Source organism: Mustela lutreola, chromosome 1 (genome assembly GCF_030435805.1).
Source record: "Mustela lutreola isolate mMusLut2 chromosome 1, mMusLut2.pri, whole genome shotgun sequence".
NCBI classification, from domain to species: Eukaryota; Metazoa; Chordata; class Mammalia; order Carnivora; family Mustelidae; genus Mustela; species Mustela lutreola.
Window position 1 is genome coordinate 5,861,938 of NC_081290.1, and position 23,373 is coordinate 5,885,310.

At 47.1% G+C, this 23,373-nt stretch overlaps 1 protein-coding gene across 1 annotated transcript in view; it reads right to left on the reverse strand.

The window, feature by feature from the left end:
• Positions 1–17,635, reverse strand: part of SEPTIN11 (septin 11) — an 88,769-nt gene extending 71,134 nt beyond the window's left edge. Inside the window, exon 1 of the mRNA XM_059158513.1 lies at positions 17,468–17,635. Within this exon, the coding sequence (XP_059014496.1) occupies positions 17,468–17,494 (27 nt within the window). The 5' untranslated portion in view covers positions 17,495–17,635. The remainder of the gene's footprint in view (positions 1–17,467) is intronic.
• Between the last annotated feature and the right edge of the window lie 5,738 nt (positions 17,636–23,373).

Consider the following 23,373-nt stretch of genomic DNA (forward strand, 5'->3'; position numbering starts at 1 on the left):
GTTCACTAAACATCTGACCTTTGTTTTTTTCTTTTTTTTTAAGATTTCATTTATTTATTTGATGGACAGAGATCACAAGTAGGCAGATAGGCAGGCAGAGAGAGAGGAGGAAGCAGTTTCCCCAAGGAGCAGAGAACCCGATGTGGGACTCCATCCCAAGACCTTGGGATCATCACCTGAGCTGAAGGCAGAGGCTTTAACCCACTGAGCCACCCAGACGCCCCTGACCTTTGTTTTTCTGAGAGACTCTCCAATTGTCACAAGTAATTCCTGGCAGACACATTTTCCTAAGGCAGGAAGAAGAGAGGGAAAGAAGGGAGAGGCTGGACGGGAACGAGTTAATGAGAACTTTCACCCTCGGTTTCCTGGCCTCAAAGGCAGGCCCTGGACTGGATGACCTCTGGAGTCCCTCTTGGCTCTAGAACTAGCACTTTACTGGGATTTGGTAACAGAGCCTGTTCTACCTATCGCCACTTGCACGGTACATCCTCCCACTGCCAAACGCATAAATAATTTCACAGCCTGTAAGGAACAGTCATTAACTGTCACTGGACCTCAACCAAGAAGAAAAAAATCCGACCCCGTTCCCTATATATAGCACATGTTCTTGAAGAGGGACGCGGGCACTGGACGCCACACGCTCGAGTCCCTCCTGCTCTCTCCGCCGGGGGCCCCAGACCCTCTGCAAGGAGTCCTGCTTCTCCCAACCCGTCTCCGGCAGCTCGAAGCCTGCGTGGAGCTCTCCTGCTAAGGAAACAAGTTTCAGGCTTTGCTGCGGCCCTCAAACCATCGAGACACTTTCCCGGCAAAGTTCAAGTAATTGCTTCACTTCTGTTTTAAAAACAAGCTGATTTTCTACAAAAAAGCACTTTACTTATTCAAATGTTAAAGCATATAAAAAGACATAGCAAAAAAAAAAAAAGTTAATGGTTTCTTTATTCAAATACTGAAAAAAATAAATGAATTTTCAATGGAAATCAGATCGCAAAGTGGCAGGTCTTGGCCCAGGAACATGTTTATGTGGCCCACACAGTATTTTAAAAATAGTTGACTTAACTGCCAGCATTTCCGGATGGGCAAATCTCTCCTCAAACTCCAAATGTCCATTCCATGTTCTCCTGAAAAAGTGAAAACTCTGGCACCACTGAGGTCCTCATGTTGCCAGGCAGAGCTAAATGGTGGCACATGTTGTCCCACTCACGCCAGTCCGACCAGAGAATCGGAGTGTCCTTCTCGGTACTTTCTTCCCCATCCAATAAATGAGCCACATAATGAAGTTCACCCTGGTCAAAGATGCTTTTTGTTATTTCTCTCCCTCTGTACTTCGGCTCTCCAGAGCCAAGCTAAGGCCTATCAAAGCTGTGATAAGGCATTGATCATTAACTATTTTAAAGAGAAAAAAATAATAAGGTAAACTTCTATTTCTTATTAAATGCAATGGCTAGATCAAATTTAGCATTTTTCTAACTGTGATAAAGTATAAGCATTAATTGATACCTAGATTACATGAATTTAGTTTCTTTCTCAAGATGTGTTATTATTGCTGGATTTAAATTTGAATTTTTTCAAATCTATAAACTTAATGTAATAAAAAAAAAAAAACCCTGCTACTCATACTAATATTTTACCCTCTTTGCTGAAAATAGGTCCTGTATTTTCCTAATCAGGTCACAGTCATTTGACAAGCCTTGATAGTTGTCTTTACCCTTCATGAAAAGGACAGGGTGTGTGATTTGACAAAACACATCTTCCTAAATCTTGTTCTTTGCCCTAATGTGGATTCAAATATTTCTTGTCAACTGGAGATAAGAAAGCTCATTTCATAGGAGGATTATTTGCAAGAAATGGCACAAATCCTGAGTCGCAGCAACATTAACACATGGGGTACTCACCAACTACTCACTATCTCTAGGAACCACGCAGCAACAGTAAATCCTACTGAGCTGCTCGTAGATGATGAGATTAGGCAGAGCTCTTCCCTCTCTCCCAGGACTGTGGTTCACAAAAGTCCAAGGGGACACAAAGGGCAGACTCTACAGGAGACCTGACCATGGAAAAGGAACGGTATCCTGTTGCAACAGGCAGCTTGCGTTGTTCAGAATGTTACAGAAATTTTTAATAGCTCTTATTCTAAAGCATATCATCTTTTTCCATCAATAAAACAGCTGAGCCAAGGCCTGGGAGCATTTCTGATGATCCAAGAACCTTTTACCATCACAAATTCATTCCCCTTAAATCCTGAGATCCTAAGTAGAGTTCCAAATTTAGAATATACATATTCTGCAGTCTATCATAAGGAAGAAAATCATTATAAGACCTTAATCCAACTATAAAGGCACAGCACCAATTCTTGCTTTATGTTGTGAAGTAAAGATGCACTTTTAAATATCACCGATGCAAGCATTATTTCCTGCAGTGTGTGTACATGACCAAAATGGGCTTGCTACAAGGTAGGTTTCTTTTATAAACAGAAATACAGAAAGTAAACAGGCATTTCCTATAAAAATGGACCCTAGTAATGGGCATAAATTCTCAAAAGAGAAAATTTTGCGTTAACTGTAAAAAACATTTCTTTCCAACAAGAGTATCGCGATACCCCAAATAGACTTAGAAAAACAAAAGGTCTGCTCTAAAAGAGGTCCTTGGAGTCTGCCGTTTTACAAAATAGTAGGAGAGACTTGGGCGCCTGGGTGGCTCAGTGGGTTAAGCCGCTGCCTTCGGCTCAGGTCATGATCTCGGGGTCCTGGGATCGAGTCCCGCATCGGGCTCTCTGCTCAGCGGGGAGCCTGCTTCCCTCTCTCTCTCTCTCTGCCTGCCTCTCCATCTACTTGTGATTTCTCTCTGTCAAATAAATAAATAAAATCTTAAAAAAAAATAAAAATAAAAGATTTAAAAAAAAAAAAAAAAAATAGTAGGAGAGACTTAGTTCCGCAGACTGTAACTCAGCCGGTCAGCTGACGTGGCCAGTGTGGCAGGACGAAGTGCGGGGCCACTCAAAGGGAGCTCAACACAGGCTACTACTCTCTGGAATGAAGCATTCTGAGGGGACTGGGCTAAAACCAATAATGAACCTCAGTTTGCTTCCACCTTTAAAGACCCTGTGACCCCAGAGCACTGCTGGTATTCTGTTACGCTCAACGATAAATACTGCATATGAACGTCTGAACTACCCTTGAACCCGAACTTCAGTGACAGCACATGTAAGGGAGCCTGGTGCAGTAACTGGTCCATCCATGGGCTTAGCATTTCATGATGATGACGATTACCATGACGGGGAGAACATATCTCAAACACAGAACATCACTCACCTGTACACTCATTACTCATCTTTGTCAAACCACAACTTTTACCATCCATACACCTGGAGGCTTTGTTTTTTGTTTTGTTGGATTTTTTGTTTGGTTTGTTTGTTTGTTTTTATAATCACAAAGTCACTTGAAGATCCCTGAATACCTCTTCCTGATGCCTTGCTCCGTCTAACCCCCAGGTCACCAGCTTAGCTCTTAAAATGAGATCAGACTGCATCCAGTATTTACTTCAAAATAATTTGGGGGGTTGAGGGGTTCCTGACTGGCTAAATTCGTAGAGCATGTGACTCTTGATCTCAGCCCCAAGTTGGGTATAGAGATTACTTTAAAAATAAAATCTTGGGGGGCGCCTGGGTGGCTCAGTGGGTTAAGCCGCTGCCTTCAGCTCAGGTCATGATCCCAGGGTCCTGGGATCGAGCCCCGCATCGGGCTCTCTGCTCAGCAGGGAGCCTGCTTCCTCCTCTCTCTCTGCCTGCCTCTCTGCCTGCTTGTGATCTCTCTCTGTGAAATAAATAAATAAAATCTTTAAAAAAAATAAAAATAAAAATAAATAAAAATAAAATCTTGGGGCACCTAGGTGGCTCAGTTTAAGCATCTGCTTTCAGCTAAGGTCATGATCCTGGGTCCTGGGATCGAGTCCCACATCCGGCTCTCTGCTCAGTGGGGAGCCTGCTTCTCTCTCTCCCTCTGCTGCTCCCCCTGCTTGTGTTCCCTGGCTCTTGTTGTCAAATAAATAAATAAAATCTTAAAAAAAAAAAAAAAAACCAACAAACTTGGGTGGCTTAAGGGGGGAGAGAAGGGGAAAGAGATGACATAAGATTGGCCTAGGTGATGGGATAGAAGGGCTCATCATACCTTCCCTCTTGTGTAAGTTTGCAATTTTCTTTCTTTCTTTTTTTTTTTAAGATTTTATTTATTTATTTGACAGATCACAAGTAGGCAGAGAGGCAGGCAGAGAGAGAGGAGGAAGCAGGCTCCCCGCTGAGCAGAGAGCCCGATGTGAGGCTCGATCCCAGGACCCTGGGAACATGACCTGAGCTGAAGGCAGAGGCCTTAACCCACTGAGCCACGCAGGCACCCCACTTTGGAATTTTCTTACTAAAAAAGTTTTTTAAAAAATGAAAAGGAAGTATCAGATTATACATACTTCTAGACTGTTAACTCCTAAAGCTCACTAGCCCATGTGGTCACCACTAGCTACATGTGGCTATTTGAACACACATTAATTATAATTAAACAAGATTTTTAAAAAATCTAAATCTCTAGTTGCACAAGCCCCGTTTCATGTATTTAGTGGTCACATACAGCTGGTGGCTACCACAGTGGACAAGGCAGTAACAGAATATTTCCATCATCTCAGCAAGTTCTGACAGCATTTATTCTGCAGACTACTGTGCTATCTCCTCTTGGAAAGAAGGTATAAACAACAGTTAGAAAACCTGACCTTAAGATCGTTACTGTTTATCCTGGGCAAGTGTGAGTCCTGATTCATCAAATGGGAGCTGAAGGGATGGGTTCAAGATCAGTATCTGATCAAACTACCTCACAAGAAAATCGTGACGATCAGTGCTGACCACTGAAACGTAATCACCAGGGAAATGGGTGGAACTGCACAACTTCAATTAAGACATCTGTGCAATGGGTGCTAGGAGTTTGGTGGCAAAGCCAATGCGAAAATTAGCAGCAACATTCCAAATGTATACTTAAAGACCAAAAGAAAGAAAGAAAGAAAGAAACTAATTCCAGTTTTTGTCTGAGAAATGGAGAAATCAAACATTCCAGGATGCAATTTTTTACGTTTTCTCCTCTTATTCCCTTTATTTGGAATTCAAACAAAGAAACAAAAACCTAAGGACTAGAGAAGGCATTGAAAACAGGAGGTATTATAAACAATCACAGCATTGCAACAGAAGGAGGTACAGTCCTACATAGTTCACCCCTACAAAAAGTCAGACCAAACTTCAGAGTGAGAGCAAAGGTAACAGATTTTGAGAAAATTGAACAAGGAATTTTTTTGACTTGTGGTTTTCCAACCATGTCTCCTACATTATTAGAAAATGACTTTGGGATGGGCACACGGTGAAGATGATGTGAACAACTCTAATGAGTTGGAATAATTCTCCAGCAGATACTTAAGTTAATCTGGGCCCTTAGAATTGCTCAACATTATTAATTCACTGAAAGTTGCTTCAAAAAATTTTTACCTCCATTTTTTCCCAATCTATGCAGTGTAAGCTACATTATTTCTCTCTTTCAAAAAAGAGTTTTAAGCTTTGGCCCAAATTCACAGTTCATGTATCAAAAACGTTATCTCCCCCATAGACTCTGTATCTAGTTTCTAGATTATAAAATATGTAATTGACTTGAAATGGGTACATTAAAGAAGTTACAGAACAAAGCACACAACAAAGTAGCGCTACACACTCAGAGACAAGCACTTCCATCCAGAGAGTTTCGGTTCCACTTCAAGGAAGCAGAAATGAAAGTTACAGAAAAGATGAGATGACATACCCAGTTTTTTTCTTTTCTGCGCCTAGCATCTGACAACAGTTTGAAGTCTTCCCTCCAATAAACAGTAAGACCCTGATTTAAAAAGGTCAGTTTGTTCTCAGCATATTTTTTTAAAGTCCAGAGTAATCTGATATGTTACAAAGTAACATTCATGCTCCCTTATTTGCATAAGGTAAGAGCCCCAAACCAGGAAACAGAGCGTTTTCATCAAAAGGCAGGGTCCTGAGACAAGGACTTACAAGCCTGCGCACAGCTATTTGAGAAAGTGATCCAAAGGGACAGCAGCGGGGACTGGGAAGGATACAACAGGGAAGGAGGCACAGCCACCCTAAAGGGGTATACACAGAGCTAATCACCCCTGGAAATGGGGCTATTTATTTTAAAGAGGAGCTGCAAGAGAGTGGGGCTGGTATGGAGACTCCAGAACACTATTAAGGGTGACACACAAGTGTTTCAGGGCAGCAGTGCCACAGGAGTTCCGAGAGGGGCCAATTACTGAGACCTCGGACTCGGAGGTCTTCAAGGAGACCTTCAATTCTTCAAGGAGAGGGAGCACTGGATCCGTGCCTCCAAGGTGTGCTCTGACTAGAAAAAGGGAGGACTGCATTTCAGGGGGCGAGAGGAGACAGGCCAAATGTTCACTCCCTGCCGGGGTGGGACGGACTGGCAGTCCGCTTGGAGCCCAGTCTTTGGTGTAAAGTCACTATTATTTCCAGAGTCATTTCCTTTTTATTGAGGATGAATGTTTCATGCATCACTGCAAACATTCTGAGTGTCTTAACTTGTTAAGTCCTATAAATGTTTGAGGAAGGTACTATTATGATTTTGCAGCTGATGAATGTGAGGTACACAAGGTAAGTAACTTGCCTAAGGTCACACAGGCGGTTAAATGGCAGCGCTGATACCCTAGAACCCGCGCCGTCTGGCCCCAGAGCCCATGTTCTTAACCAAACTGTGATATAGTACTATTGCCTCTTAGCGAGCAGAACAAAGCAAGGAAAAGAAGGTGCCATCCCAAGGCATCTGCATTTAGGGACAGATGGGCTGGGAAAGCACAGATTTGGAAGCATCCCAAGGGAAATCATTCTGTCAAGCAGCTGGAAGTCCTAATGGCCTCAAAACCATTTCCCAGAGAGTACAGTCCCAGAGCCGGGGCCACCACGGAACAGCACAGAAGGTCTTTCAGAAGGTCACTGCCCTTCCCTTCCTTAGTGAAGATGCTACTGGAAGCTCACTGTGCGGGAACAACAGGAATGATCACATCCTCTGCCTTCGGCTCAGCCTGGCTGCTGAACACACACACATACTCTATCTCATCATCTGACCACGTCCAACTGGGGTCAGAGAAGGACAAAGGGAGTGAGAAAAATCATTATGGAACGGGAACAATATGAAAAAATAATAAAGACGCTTGGCTCTACAGTAGATGCCCTGACTAGGACAGTACAGTGAAGTCTTAGGACACAAAATGTTTCCTGCCCTCTCTAGAAGACGATTCATTCGCCATCCATGGTCTGGTCAAGCGTGACCAAGTGACCAGCATGGCCATTCTTTGCAGAAGGACTGTCCATCTCATCTTGCTGAACTCAGGAATGACCATTTTCAGGCCAAGGAAGTCTGTGTAGAAGTGATATGTGCAAGAACTTCGTAGTTCAGGGTTCAGGATGCTCTTCCTCTGCCGCCAGACGACCCAGGGCCAATACGGCCTGGAGATCTGAGAGGGAGGAATAAAGACTGCGGGTGAAAAATAAGCCTTTGCTGTGTAAGCCACCAGAATCTGGGAGCAACGTGTTACCTGAGCAAAACCTCGTCTGAAAGACTGACACGCATGGTAGCTCCGTATGCGTGCTGGTCCCAGCCTCGGCTCTGAAGGCCAGTCGTCCCAGCAACTGGCGGCACCACCTCGCATCCGGGAAATGTGGGCGTCTTGGTCCTCAGTTTTCCTGTCTATATTACTTCTTGGGAATTTTACTAAGGCTAAAGTGAGATAAATATCTTGACGATAATTTAAATTAGAAATTTAAAAATCAAGATTCCCAGGCAGCTTTCTGTGCACAGAGGTTTGGGGGTTTTTCTACCTGAATTATAGTGGACCTGCAATGCTACATTCGTTTCAGGTGCACAACACAGTGACTCCGTAACTCCGTGCATTAAGCTACGCTCACCTCACCGGAGGTGCGTTACCATCTGTCACCAGCGACACCGTCACAGTATCTTTGGCTACATTCCCCTGCTGCACAGCTCGTTCCCGTGACCTCGCTGCTCTTAACTGGTCCGCACCTCTTCAACTCCTTTACCTTTTGCCCATCCCCCACTCTTCCCCTCTGGCAACCACCAAGTTCTTCTCTGTATTCACAACTCTGGTCTTCTGTTTGTTCATTTGTCTTGTTTTTTAGATTCCACGTAAATGAAACCATTTGGTCTTTGTCTTTCTCCAACTTATTTCACTTAGCATAATACATTCTAGGTCCATCCATATTGTCACTAATAGTAAGATCTCACTCTTTTTTATGGCTGAAATGGCTGAAATATATATGTGTGTGTGTGTCTGTGTATGTGTATGTATGTGTAATACACACACACATGCATATGCCGCAATATCCTTTACCTACCCATTTACCGGTGGACACTTGGGTTGTTCCCATACCTTGGCTACTGCAAATAATGCATGCTGCAATAAACGTAAGGGTAGATACATCTTTTCAAATTACTGTATTTGTTTTCTCTGGGTAGATACCCAGTGGTGGAATTACTAGATCATGTAGCGTTTCTATTTTTAACTCTTTGAGGGACATCCATACTGTTTTCCATAGTTGCACCAATTTATATTCCTGCCAACAGTGCACAAAGGCTCCTTTTTCTCCACATCCTCGCCAGCACTTGTTATTTCTTGCTCCAATACTAGCCATTTGGAGAGCGGTAAAGTATACTTCATTGTGGTTTCGATTTGCATTTCCTTATGGTTAGTGATGCTGAGTATCTTTTAATGTGTCTGTGGGCCATCTGCAGGTCTTCTTTGAAAAGTATCTTTTGAGGTCCTCTGCCTATTTTTTAATTGGGTTTTTGGGGGTTTTTTTGGTTTTGTTTTGTTGTTGAGTTGTGTAAGTTCTTCATATATTTTGGACATTAACCACGTATCAGCTTTTTAATTTACAAGTATCTTCTGCCATTCAGTAGGCTGCCTTTTAGCTTTGTTGATGGTTTCCTTTGCTATACAGAAAATTTTTATTTTGGTGTAGCCCCAACAGTTTACTTTTACTTTTGCTTGCTTTGCCTCAAGAGACATATCTAAAACACTGCCGCTAAGGCCAATGTCCAAGAGATTACTTGCTTGTTTTCTTTAAAGAGTTTTATGGTTTCAGGTCTCACATTTAGGTCCTTAATCCATTTTGAATTTTTGTGTGTATAGTGTAAGGAAGTGGTCCAATTTCATTCTTTCACAAGTAGCTGTCACTATTTATTGAGAAGACTGCCTTTTCCCCATTGTATATTCTTGCCTCCTTTGTCGTAGATTAACCAGCCACACAAGTGTGGGTTTTTTTCGGGGTTCTCTATCCTGTTCCATTGATCTGTGTCAGTACCAGAATGTCTTAATTACCATAACTTTGTAGTGTATCTTGAAATCTGGGATTGTGATACCTCCAGCTTTGTAAGCACAAAGGCTGCCCTGGCTATTCACGGTATTTTTAAATTCCATACAACTTTTAGGATTATTTGTTCTAGCAGTACCTGGGTGGCTTAGTCCTTAAGTGGCTGCCTTCCACTCAGTTCGTGATGGCAGGGTCCTGGGATCAAGCCCCCTGTTGGGCTCCCTACTCAGTGGGAAGCCGGCTTCTCCCTCTCCCACGCCCCCAGCTGTCTTCCCAATCACTGTGTCTCTCTCTCTGTCAAATAAATAAACAAAATCTTAAAGAAAAAAAAAAGCAATTTTTGGTTCTAGTTCTGTGAAAAATACTACTGGTATCTTGACAGGGATTGCCCTGAATCTACACAACAGGCTGCTTTGCGTGGTGTGGATGTTCTGACAATACTCGTTCTTCCCATCCATGAGCATGGTCTATATTTCCATTTGTGTGCTTTTCAATTTCTTTCATCTTTTAAAAAAATTAAAAAATCAAGATGGTGGGCAGACTTTCCATGCACAGAGGCTTCGGTTAAGCCTCTTTCTTTCAACAGCAGGTCTGAGTAATTTAAAGGGCACCCTTAATGAGACCCACAAAATTTATACTGACGTGAAACGATACACAAAGGGAAGAAGGGAATGAAAAAGGTGTTAAGTCTCAAGAAAACCCTGGCTTTTAACAGACTTGTTTCCTACTTTCACAGAATCCGAAGGGTTTTTAATTTTCTTTATGAGAACACTGACTGACACCTGCCGTCCAAGGTTGGAGGAGTCCTGCCATTTCCTACCCTTTAGGACTCAGTTGCTTCAATGTTTAAGAAAATAAGAATTTGTAGTTGTACATCGAGGAAGGCCTCAATATAGAAGGCCAGAGAGGAAGAGCTACGCTGGGGATGTTGTCACCGGACCCCCTCCTCTCTGGGTGCTGCCTCAGTCTTCACTCCCTCTACTCTTAAGGGCTCAATTTGGTCCTGAAAGGAATCAACTCCACTATGCTTTCTCATTTCCTCTATTCTACTGAACCCTAAAGAATTCATCCTCTACAGACTTTCAAGGTCTTCTACCAACCAATTCCAAGAATCTCGAGATATCCTAAGTTGGGGCACAGGCTGCATAGGATACAAAATATGCTGAAAACCGTGTAGAAAATACACAGGTCTTCACAACGCACTACATGATCTGGTCTCCCCCCTCCTGCCTAGAGTCCCCTCTACGCATTCTCCCTACCCTACCCTGATGTCACAGCCGGATTTCCTGAAGAAGCTCCACCTCCCACCCGAGCTAGGCCGGTGCTAGTCCCTCGGGGCGGCACCTTTCCCACCTCGCCTTCCTTACTCACCCTTTTCCTTCCTCGGTCGACCTACCGCTCGCTCATCCTTCCAAGAAATCTGAAGAGCGCGGCACGGATGGCGTCTCGGTACCCAACATCATAAGGTCAGCGCCCACGAAGAGGAACTATGAGAAACGTCTCTGATGAAGATGAATTAGGAAGCTAAGAATAATGGCAAATGTGCTCAGGTTGTTGAGGACTGTTTTGTTTTTTTAAATTTCTAAGCTACCTGTATTATTGTGATTCTACTTCACTTCTGTAAGAAGAAAGTTGTGAAATCACAAATTCATCCCAAAGTCATGTTAATTATCAAAACAAACAGGTACACTTTATTTTTTTGCAGACAGAATCCCCTTAGAATTAATTCTCACTCGAGAATGGAGTTTGACATCACTTAGAATTTTATCAACATTCCCAGAGGCTGAGCGTCACGGGCGCATGCGTGCAACTACCCCTACAGAATGTCTTCCCAAGTAGTTTTCAGCTGAAGCTATGAAGGCCCAAAAACAAATTTGTTCTTAACAGTAGCATTTTTACATCCATTCAATCGAAGAGTCTCTTACAACTTTCGGGACCTATTCATTTGCAGGGAGTAGAAACCGTAGTGGGTTCTGCGTGTCACCCATGTACATGGGATGTCCATCTTCACACGCGTCCAACTTCTTCAGGATAAAAGGTGCAGCTCACAGCAGGGCCACACGGAGGAGGAAGCTCACTGGGCGGAGAGCACATTCCTCACACATCTTCCCTTTCATCTCAGGGTCCAGCTTCAGCACAAGAGCGTTTGCTGCAAACATCTCAGCTTTGCTTCTCCAGCCTCCAGCCTCCAGCTGCCAGCTCTGCTCTTCTCAGAGGCCTACACCTTATGTTATATATATTTTTATCACAGCTTTTAAAATGCAGGAAAAAAAAAAAGGAGTGGGGCATGAACAAAGCTTCTTCTTGTTGGGGACCGAAGACATTCTTTTTGGAGCATGAAGCCTCTCCAACCTCTTCGCCTCAGCCTGCCGCCTCCCTCAGCACAGCACCCTCGGTCCCACATGGGCACAGTTCAGCAGGTGGACAGGACGCATCCACACAGGCCAGCTCCCTCAACCCTTTGACTTGAACAAGGCACTCACACTCACTGGCACAGATCCTAAGAAAGACAGTTCCAATGCCTTGGGGTTCCAGTCACATGACAGTACAGACTCCTGATTTCTACCTCAGACCAGGCCTATGATGATGCAAATTTGACTTCCCATCATCCAGGCTTCGTTTTTAGAAGCCTGTCTCCATCACCATAGCCCAAGTTGTCTGTCTGTTTTACACTGGTTGCGTTGATGGGCTGTCGGCAGGTCTGTGTGGGTCAGGGGTGGTACTGTTTAGTTGAAGAGAGTTTTCTATCAATCTGGGTTTTAAAAACAGCAACAACAACAAAGGGGGTATCAATTAAATCGTAAAGTAGGTCTAGTGGGGGAACAGGATAGAAGCTTTAGATCTTTTGGGTCTTTGCTTAAATAATGGTTCTGCTTCACTGACCCCCGTTGAGACAGGTCTAACTAGTACTATGAAAGAGAATTTTCAATGAATTATAAAATCCAGCAACAGCCCCTACCCACCCCACCCCCATTCAAGTTTAAGGTCCTATAAGGAGAAACACGGGCATAGAAAGCTCTGACTGTAGCCTGCCCCAGAGAGACTATAAACCCAAAGATCATTATCAGCTGTGGCATCATCGGTGGCTATAAACACTGGTCTTCAAAGTAGGACATCCAAATCATTCATTCCTTTGTCTGGACACAGACACAGCGTGGCCCCTTTGAAAGCACTAAGCATCTGTTTCCTACATTGTATGAGTGTCCAAACACACAGGGTCTACCAGGCACACAGTTTGGTTTCTAAGTGGCAGTTTATATGAGACAGGTTATGGTTACCTGTGTAAATCTCACACAGTCGATGAAAATACACTAACAATCTAGGAGCTCTTATATCAGGATGGTGGAAATGGGTAGTTTCATTCTTTTAATCATTTGCATGGGTCTATTCTTCATTGTCTAAACATATCATTTTTTTTAAAAAGATTTTATTTATTTACTTGACAGAGATCACAAGCCAGCAGAGAGGCAGGCAGAAAGAGGGGTGAAGCAGGCTCCCTGCTGAGCAGAGAGCCCCATGTGGGGCTTGATCCCAGGACCCTGAGATCATGACCTGAGCCAAAGGCAGGGGCTTCACCCACTGAGCCACCCAGGCACCCCTAAACATATCATTTTTAAAGAAGGGGTTCTTTTTGTTGTTTGTTGTTGTTGTTATTTTGTTTTGTTTTTGACAGAGATCACAAGTAGGCAGAGAGGCAGGCAGAGGGGGGAGGGGAAGCAGGCTTCCTGCTGAGCTGACGGCCGAAGTGGGACTCAATCCCAGGATTTTGAGATCATGACCTAAGCCGAAGGCAGAGGCTTTAACCCACTGAGCCACCCAGGCGCCCCTTTTAAAGAAGGTATTTTAAAAGATTAAAAAAACTACAGCTTTCAAAATGTTTAAGGAAAGATCACTGTACATCAAGCACTTCCTCCATTCCTTAATAACTGCTTATACAGACTCAATGTGTATCATTTTTAACATTTACTCAAGAGTTTTAATTTTTAAAAATGTCTCCCTAGATGACAGCCTCCCCTCTGGACATTTCTCAGCTACATTCATCTTTCTCCAGGTAGAAAAGAGCCAGAGCCCTCCACATGGGGGGCTACAACCTCAAGATGTAATTGGCAATTTTATAACAAGGGAAAATAACATTTCCTGGTCAGTCCCCACCCTCCTGCTGAAAACAGACCGTATCTTCAGGAACTGTCCATGATTCCCGGACGAGATCTTTACCTGCATTTTAGCTGTTGACTCAGCAAGAGGCACATAATTTCCTTTCTCCCTAAATGGCTTCCATACTCCACTGAAGTTCATCACTTTAATACACGTAGATACTAAATCTCTCAGAAAAATAAATGCTCTGGGTAAAAAGAGAATTTCTCTCTTGTCCACTCCTGTAACCCTGGCTCCTGGTACAGTACCTGGCATGCAGGAGGAGCTCAATTAATAGTTTTACATCAGTGAACGAATGAACTTGGCTTTCCTTTTTTTTTTTTTTTGAGGGGCTTTCCATTTCTTTTGGCTCAACAGATAAAAGAATAATTAAACATATTTCTTGAAGGATATCATGGAAACACTTCACCACCAGAAAAGTTTAAATACATACCTTCTATTAGGGATAAAGTAAGAAAATTTTCTCCATTTAAAAAGGGTGAACCAAATAACCTCTTTTTTTTTTTCAAGATTGTATTTATTTGACAGAGAGAGAGAGAGAGATCACAAGTAGGCAGAGAGGCAGGCAGAGAGGGGAAAGCAGGCTCCCCGCTGAGCAGAGAGCCCGATGCGGGGCTTGATCCCAGGACCCTGAGATCATGATCTGAGCTGAAGGCAGAGGCTTAACCCACTGAGCCACCCAGGCACCCCCCGAATAACCTCTAAAGGTTCCTTTCATCTCCTAGACTCTGTAACTTGAACATCACACCTTGAGAGAGACTGGATCGGCTACATAAAGCCTGATTCCCAGGTACAGCAAATTACCATGCTCTGTTTAAAATAAAGGTAATAGCTGCCCTGGGACTTGGGTGCAAAAATACTAACTCATCCAAAATGTGGACACATCCCTCAGGGAGAAATGCTCTTGCTGTTCATGAGTTACATCCTGGGGACAGCAGATGTGCTTCAGGGTCGCCTGAGAGTCAAGTACCAAGAGCATCCACGAGAAAATGGAGAAGCTATGGGTGGAGATTAGAACAGAAATAAACAGTATCACACCAAATTCTCAAAAACCTAAATTCTCAAAAACCTAAATTCTCTGAAGCCTCTGTGTTTTCCAGCCAACAAACACACTTAAGAAACATCTGAATTGAGCCTTAAGGTTTAAATGGTCATAACTGAATATAACCACTTCATAAGACAGAAAATACTGCATCTGACATATAAGAACTTTTCTCTAGTAAAATCTCTTATTTACCTAGAAGGTCACACTAAGACATTCAAGTTCAAGAAAACCTAAATTGAGAGCAAATTAATCGAATTGAACCTTCCTGCAATCTGGATGGGAGAGGCAGTTTGCAGGGCAAGGAAGTTGTTCATAAACAACTTCAAGGGGGAAAAAAGGCTAATTCTAAAGGAGTAACTACGGAAACTCCAAACCAATTTTAGAGTGATTCTCTTTTCTCAACACACCTTTCCATTTGTTCAAATCGGAGAACAGATAAAGGATAGGAGGGGCAGGGAATTCTAGGATGAAGGATGTAGTGTTGATCCTTGGATCTGGGTTTGGAGAAATATTCTGCGTTCATCCGAGCTGTCTTGAAGACATACTAAAGGCACTTAAGACAAGAACTGAATGAACAAAGTGAAACAATTCAACAATTCCTTGGAAATGTATGAAAAGACTTTTCAGCTCTGTAGAGTCAATCGATCACTCATACCACAACTTGGTCCAAAAAGAGTCTTCTGGTTTTTTGTTTGTTTGTTTGTTTAAAGATTTTATTTATTTATTTGACAGAGATCACAAGTAGGCAGAGAGGCAGGCAGAGAGAAAGGGGAAGCAGGCTCCCTGCTTAGCAGAGAACCCCATGTGCGACTTGATCCCAGGACCCTGGGATCATGACCTGAGCTAAAGGCAGAGGCTTAACCCACTGAGCCACCCAGGCGCCCAAGTCTTCTGTTTTTAAACTGTAATTTAATCTTAATTCCAGTGACAACAGGGAATGTGCAGAGAAAGCAGTTACCTCCTCTGTACATATACACTTTTTAAAAAAAAATCTCCCCTATTATTTGAGTGAGAGAGGCCTTTCACAAGAATTCTGTGGGATTAAGCTCACATCTGGCTGGCAGACCTGGTGCTGGATATGATTATGGCCACACAACTAAATCTTAAATCCACACACTGTTCCCATTTAACTGACATATATGAACTAACTAATTTATAGAAAATGTGCAGCAAATTATTTCTTCCACCTCCCCCAAGCCTCAAGAATGCACCAGCAAAAGGTGTTAGGGAACACTACCCCCCCACCTCGCAAATCTGCATTCCCAGACGCTCTCCGCTCTCCAATGATCTCAAGTAGATATTGTTATTTTAGTTATTGGAAACTGTGCCCTGGAAGTAAGTATAGTGTGGAGACCGGGGAGAGGGGTGGGAATAATTCAGTCAGATAAACTTGGCCTTTCTGGACCTCAATTTCCTCGCCCGCAAAAATAAAGAAATCAGCACAGTCTGTAAATTCCGTCAGGAACGATCCACGACCACTATGAAGAGCACAACTTGTGCGCAGGAGGAAACCTAAATTCTCAAGCGTGGGTCACTGAATGTGCGAGTACAAAACGCCGGAAAGACCCACAGTTACGCTTCGGGGAACGTCTCCGAAAACACCCCGGCAGCGGCAGCGGCAGCGGCAGCGGCAGCGGAGCCGCCGACCCGCGTTGGAGCGCGCGCGCACAGGGTCCCCGCGAACGTCCCCGGGCGGGGGCGACAAAAAGCGCCGCATCTGAGACGACTCGGGAGCCGAGGCCCTCGTGGGGCTTCAGAGCCCCCAGGATCCCTGCGCGACTTCGGCGCGTCACCACCAGGCCCCTCAAGCCACCACCTGCGGCCACACACTTGTGGCAAGAGACGAGAAGCGGAAAGGGGACGCGAGGGCGGGAAACACCTCGCTCGAGGCGCTCCCGACACCAGCGGGAGAAAGTGGACTTTGAACACGACAAAGAAATGGGTGAAGAGAGGGGACTCCGCCGCCCCCACCCCGCTCGGCTCCTCTCAACGAAAAGGACCGGCCGCCGCCGCCCCTTCCCCCTCCCTGCCTCGGGGACCGGACGCGCAGCCGGGGCTGAGCCCGCACCCGCCAAGCCCGGCTCCGAGTCGCCACGGAGTTGCGCAGCCCAGCCGCGGGGACTGGCGGCGGGAGCGTCCCCTCGGTCCCTCCGGCGCTGCGAGCCTCGGGGCACCGGCGCCCCACGCGCCCGCCCTGCCGGCTCCCCGCGCTCCCGCCTCCTCGCTCCGCCGCCCCCGGGCTCCCACCCGGCCGACAAGGGCGCCTTGTGCAAACTTTGTGTGCGCGCCCGGGGCTTTTGTCCACATCCTGGGCAGGGCCGGGGCGGCCGGGTGCGTGCCTGGGGGGCCCGAGGCCTCACCACGCACCCGGGAAGCCACCGCGGAAATCCCACCCTTTTCTCCCGGAGCCGCTTCCAGCGCCGCGTGACAGCGCGCCCGGGCGAGCCGCTCCCGGGACCGGCGGCCCCTCGGCGCGGGAGCCCGGAGGAAACCGCGTCTCGGCGCGCGTCTCGCCGGTCACGAGAGAAAAGGTGCGCGCGGAGCGGGAGGCAGGAGCAGCGCGGCTCCGGGGAGCCCTCCGAAGGGAGGCGGGAAGGGGTCCTTCCTCCCGCTCGGCTCCGGACCCGGGCGCGCCGGGCGGCACGCGGTGGCACCGCGGAGGAGACACCGCCGGGCCCCTGCCCTCCGCCCCGCTCCGCTCCCGACCCGCGCGCGGTCCCGCGCACACGCCCACAGCCGCCGCCGCCGCCCGGAGCCCCCGCCCCGGCCCCCCACTCCCCGCCCGCGCCCGCCCGAACGCGGGGACCACCCGGCGCCGGAGGAGCGGCGGGCACGGGGAGCGCGGCCCCAGCACTCACAGACGGTCTCCCCACGGCCACGGCCATCGCGGCGGCGGCTGCGGCTCCGGCTGCGCCCGGTGCTCCCCGCCGACGCCGGCGGCTGCTGCTGCTCGGGCTCCGGCCGCGCCCTCCCCCGCGCCTCGCTCGCGGCTGCGCTCTGGCTGCTCCGGCTCCCGCTCGCCGCGGCCGCTCTGCTCCCCCCGCCGCCGCCCCGCCCGCTTTATGGGAGCAACATGGCCACCCGCCCGGAAGGGACCATCTGCTCCCGCGGCAGGGGTGCGAGTCCGCGCGCCGGGCTGAGGGACGGAGGGCGACGCGCGCGCCCGCCGCTGGGGTCCGCCGGCTCCGGCCGCTGGACTCGCCCCTCGCCAAAGCCGGGGCCCCCGGACCGCCGTCCGCGCTGCCGCCGACCCTGCCCCAGCCCGGACTCCGGCCGCCACCCCCCGGGCCACCACGTGCCGGAGTCCGAGTGCAATCCCGGGCGCGGAGGTCCCAGCCCCGGGTCCCGCCACGCGCTTCCCGCCGCGGACGGCCGGAGAGGCTGCGAGAGGGGAAGGGGCCGCGGGGCGCGGCGGGGCCGCGGGGACATCACCTCGCGTAAAGCTGGCCCCGGGCTTCCCCCGAGGAGCCGGTTTGGAAGGCGGCGGCCCCCGGGGTGGGGGCGACGGAGGCGGGGCTGGGCACCCCCAGGGGGCAAGCGCGGCCTCCACTGTTCTCTCGCGGGGCGAGGCCGCCGGGCGGGCGGCTGCCAGCTGTCGCCGAGACGTGCCGGCGGGCGGAGGGTCGCGAGGCAGAGGCCGATCGCGGCCCGCCCGAGAGCGAGGAAAGGCCGCCCCGCGCCGCTGTCGGCCGCCGGGAGCGCGGGGCCGCGGCCTGCGCGGCAGCGAGAGCTCGAGGGTCGCACGTGGGGGCTCGGCCGGCCTGACCGCGGGACACGGACCCGCCGACGCCGAGGCGCGCGGCCCGGACTGCGGCTGGGGGCGCGGCGACGGCGCGGGGCGGCTGCGGGCGCGCGTGGGGCCGAAGAGCCCCCCGCGGGGGGAAGGGCCCTCGCCGAGAGGTTGGGGCTCGCGGCTGCCTGTGTGGCGAGCGCAGGGCAGGGCCTGGCGCGTGCTGGGCGGCGAGCGGGGCCGGGAGGTGCTGCGGGTGCCCGCGGCCCGTCGTGGAGCGGGGGCGGCGGCCCACCGGGACGAGGTGACTGAGGACAGCCCGGGGCCGGGCGTGCGGAAGCCGCGGGACGGAGCGCGGGACAGTGTGCCGAGGCGGTGAAGCGCCGCGATCAGCCCCGCGAGGACGCCCCCAGGGAAAACCTGGGCCTGGTGAATCGCGGGACAGACGGGCGCCCCTCGGGATGCCGGCGCCTGGGAGTCTGACCCGAGCCGAGCGGCCAGTTCCCCGGGCCTGCGCCTGCCTCTGTCCCCGGGGGCGCCGAACCCGAACGCGCAGCCTCAGAGGCCGAGTGGGCTCCGCGCAGGACCCGGCTGGTGCGACCGGCTGGTGCGAAGCGGGGCCTGGGTCGCCCGGGAGGCGGGGAGGGGTCAAGGCCGGATCCCCCGCGCAGGGATGAGACTGCCATGGAGACGGACGAGGGTCTCTGAACGGGGACTGGCGGTGGTGGGCGGGCTCGGGCTTGCGCGCGCGAACCTCGTCGGGGTCCGCCAGTGTCCGCGCCCCACCCGGACTCGGACCTTGTGAGGACGAGGCCCAGCCTGGGTGTCGCGACTCCGCAGGCTCCGTGTCCAATTAAGATTGCCCCGTGGACGCGTGATGGGCAGAGGGAAGGGGAAGGCAGGGACGCTGCGGTCTGCGGCTCCCCGTATAGGGCCATTTTGCTCCTTCTCCCTCGGAGGGGACGAGACTGCGTCCGCCCGGGGACCGGAGGTCTCAGGCGAGCCGGGAGGTTCCTCACGTGGCCCGCGGAATGAAAGGGCGATTGCAGTCAGCTCTCCATTCTGTGTTATACTGACCAGACCCGATGGCGGGACTTAATTTTTTTGTTTTTATTTACGTCTCTGGTTTATAAATGTTTATGTTGAAAACCTCGGATTAGGTTAGAAGAATGTGAACTCCCTGCCTTTGTGGGTAGGTCAATCACAAAAGCCTAAGGTGACTTACTCCAACATCTCATCTGTTGGAGGTAACCCTTTTAGGACAAAAGCATCAAATTTTACCCCACGTGGGCCTAAAGTTTTTCACTGACAAGAAGCGATGCCTTAAATTCCCTCCTCCTCGTTTTTTGTTTGTTTTGGCAGGTAGGCAGAAATATATTCAATGAAAATACAGTTTAATTACTGTTGGCCAAGGAAGGCTAGTTCAGAATATCATTTCTCATTATGAAGCTGTTTATCATTCTACAACCAGACTGCCTAGATTGGAAAATCCTGGCTTTCCGTGTGCCTGGGTGGCTCAGTGGGTTAAGCATCTGCCTCCTGCTCAGGTCATGATCCCAGCCTCCCAGGATTGAGCCCCTTTTCCCCCCATCCTGCTCCTTGCTTAGTGGGGAGCTTGCTTTCCCCTCTGCCTGTGCTCCCTCCCCTGCTTGTGCTATCCTTCTGTCAAATAAACACACAAAAATTTAAAAGCAAAAATTCTTTTAAAAGCAAAAATTATCTAAGCCTGCAAGAAAGTGCCAGTCCTTGCGCTACTCTTTAATACATGCTTTTTGAAAATCTGATCTTGTTAAGAAACACCCTGTGGAATGACGTGGTCCCTGGAATATGAGGACTTGGCCTCCGGCCACTCCCTTTGGCAGCCAGCCCTGGAGTGGGGTCAGTCCCCTGATTCTGGCCCCTCTACTTATCAGGAATTCCTTTCTCCCGGTCGCCTGTCATTGTGATGCCAGTTACTTCTCTTTGTGAGCCTAGAAAAATTAGAAGACCCTCTGACTACTGGATACTGCCACTGGAGAGAGAAACACACACAGACACCTGCATATTCTGACAGCAGAGTATCCCTTCTATATCCTCGTCTTCAGTCTCAACCTATTGGCTAGCTACTGGACATGTTGCTCCCATTATGTTTCCACAAGCTGAATAATTCTGTTGCATGGGGTTACTCTGCACCTGCATCTCTCATTTGTAAACTTACTCCTTTTGGATGAGGTAAATCACTTTATTAAATTATTAAATCCTTTAATCACTTCAATCATAAGTTCCTTGCAACTTCATCTGCCAGTATCTGTTGGATTGTGTTAATTTCCTTCTGTTAATTTTTCCCAGTTCAATTTGTTTTCCCACTCTCCCTTTCCAATCTGACTTCAAAAGTCACGAACACTATGTTGCAAGTTTCTTCCTGTTTCATTTAGTCCATCCCATTAACAGAAGTGGATAGTGGTTGGTTGGTATGATAAATTGTAGCAGGTTATGCTTCATGCCTCATCATTATACTCTTTAAGGAGGACAAAAGAATCATCCACTGCAAGACTGCCTCCTTACTTATCCATAGTGAAAAACGTGAGCTTGGGAATCAGAACAATTGGGTTCATGCTTCTGCGCTGCCCAATATCATAAGCTATATACACTGGTTTGGGTACAGGCTATTTCTATAACAGAAACACCCCCAAAACTCAGTGACTGAGAAAGGTGTTTATTTCTCTCATGAAAAGTCCAGGAGGTGGTGAGCAGACCAGAGGCCGGGCAGCTATGCTTCTTGAGCTCACCCAGGAGTCCACATTCCATGCTGCTACCTTGTCGCTCCATCAATTTCTGGTTATTACATCATCTACTCTGATTAAAGCTGACTTATAACAACACCACATCCATAGTCTTGCCCATGGAAAAGAGGAAGAGGAAATGGGAAGGAAACAATTTCCTTTTAAGGAAGTGACCTGGACATAGGACACATCACCTCTGCTCACAATCCATTGCAAAAACTCAGTCACATAAATGTACTCAGCTATAGGAGAAACTAGGATATGTACTCCCTCTTTTTTCTTTTCTTTCTTTCTTTCTTTCTTTTTTTTTTTTTTTTTTGTAATCTCTTAAATGGCACCAAATGCCATGCCCAACACTAAAACTTGGGTAGATGACCCTAGAACAGGAAGAAATGAAAAATGGATACTGGGAGGAAATCAGTAATATATTTATATGGTTTTTTAAAAAGTAAAATTGTATAGAATGAAGTCTCCACTCTATTTCCCATCTGTCCAATCCCCGTCCCTTTCCCTGAAAGATAAATTTAATTTACTAGTGTCTGGTATATCTTTCCTTGGTTTTCTAAAGCAGCTTCAAGCAAATGTATATATTTTAATTTCCTACCCTATCCCATGTTTCACATAAAAGAAAAACCACGTGTATCATCATGCACCTTGTTTTGTTTAACATTATACTTTGTACATCCTTTTACACGAGTGACTAGTTATCTTCCTCATTCTTTTATACTGTTGCCTAGTACTTTCAAGGATGTATCATCATCTATTTAAACAGTCCTATTGATAAATTCAGGGTTGTTTCTAATCTTTTACCATTACAAACAATGCTGAGACAATAACCTTGTGCTTGTCATTTTGAACATGAGAAAGCCTATCTGTAAGACAATATTTCTAGATTAGACAATCATATGATATTGAGCCAGTCTTTTGATCTCATTGAGCTCCATTTTCTTATAAAATGAAGCTCATATTTACTTCAAAGATAGGGTCATTATGATAAATAAATATAAAGTTATTGTAAAACAGGATCAAAATCATAAAACAGATACATTTATCAAAATATGCACAAGCTTCGTACTCTTACATAACACTGCTGCAAGAAATTGAAGGAAACCAGAATTGAGAGATATACCATGTTCATGAATTAGATGACTCAATATTTTAAGATGTAATTCTCCCCAAATTAATCTATACCTTCAGTGTAATTTCAGCTGAAATCCAGGGAGCTTTTGTAATAGAAACTGACAACCTGATTCTAAAATTTATACAGAAACACAAAAGACCAACCATAGCTAAAATAATTTTGAAAAGAACAAAGTTGGAAAACTTAAACTACTTTATTTCAAGGCTTACTAAAAAGCTACAGTTATCAAGACATTGTTGAATTGGCCAATGTAGTCACATAGTTCTTTGAAGGAGCACAGAAAATCCAAATATAGATCCACACATGTATAGTCAATTGGTTTTTGATGAAGATGACAAGATAATTCCATAGAAAAGGATAGTCTTTTCAAGAAATCACACCAGAACCATTAGATGTCCATATAGATACAAAGAACCTCAACCCTCATTTTACTTAAACACAAATCTTGAATCCAAATGGATTATAAACCTAAATATTAACACTAAAATTAACACTTAAAAGTACCTGGCTGGCTCAGTCGGTGGAGCAGGCAACTCTTAATATTGGGGTTGTGAGTTTGAGCCCTGTGTTGGGCATAGCAATTACTTAAGTTGGGGGGGGGGGGGGACAGCAGTAACACTTCTAGAGGAAATCATAGGAAAATCTTAATAACTTTGGATTAGGCAAAGATTTCTTAGGACATAGAAAGTATTAACCAATTGAACATCACCCAAATTCAAACTTTTGCTCCTCCAAAGACACCATTAAGAAAATGCAAGCCAAGGGTGCCTGGGTGGCTCAGTGGGTTAAATCCTCTGCCTTCAGCTCATGTCATGATCCCAGAGTCCTGGGTTCGAGCCCTGCGTTGGACTCTCTTCTGGGCGGGTGAGGGGGGGCTGCTTCTCTCTCTCTCTGCCTGCCTCTCTGCCTACTTGTGATCTCTGTCAAATAAATAAATAAAATCTTAAAAAAAATACGCAAGCCACAGACTGGAAAAAAATATCTGCAATTCTTGCAAAGAAGTTTTCTTAATGGGCAAAAATATGTGAATACACACATCATAAAAGAAGATACGTGTTTGGCCAAATGTGCATGAAATGACACTCATCATTGTCTTTAGGGAAATGCAAATTAGACCACAATTATATAGCA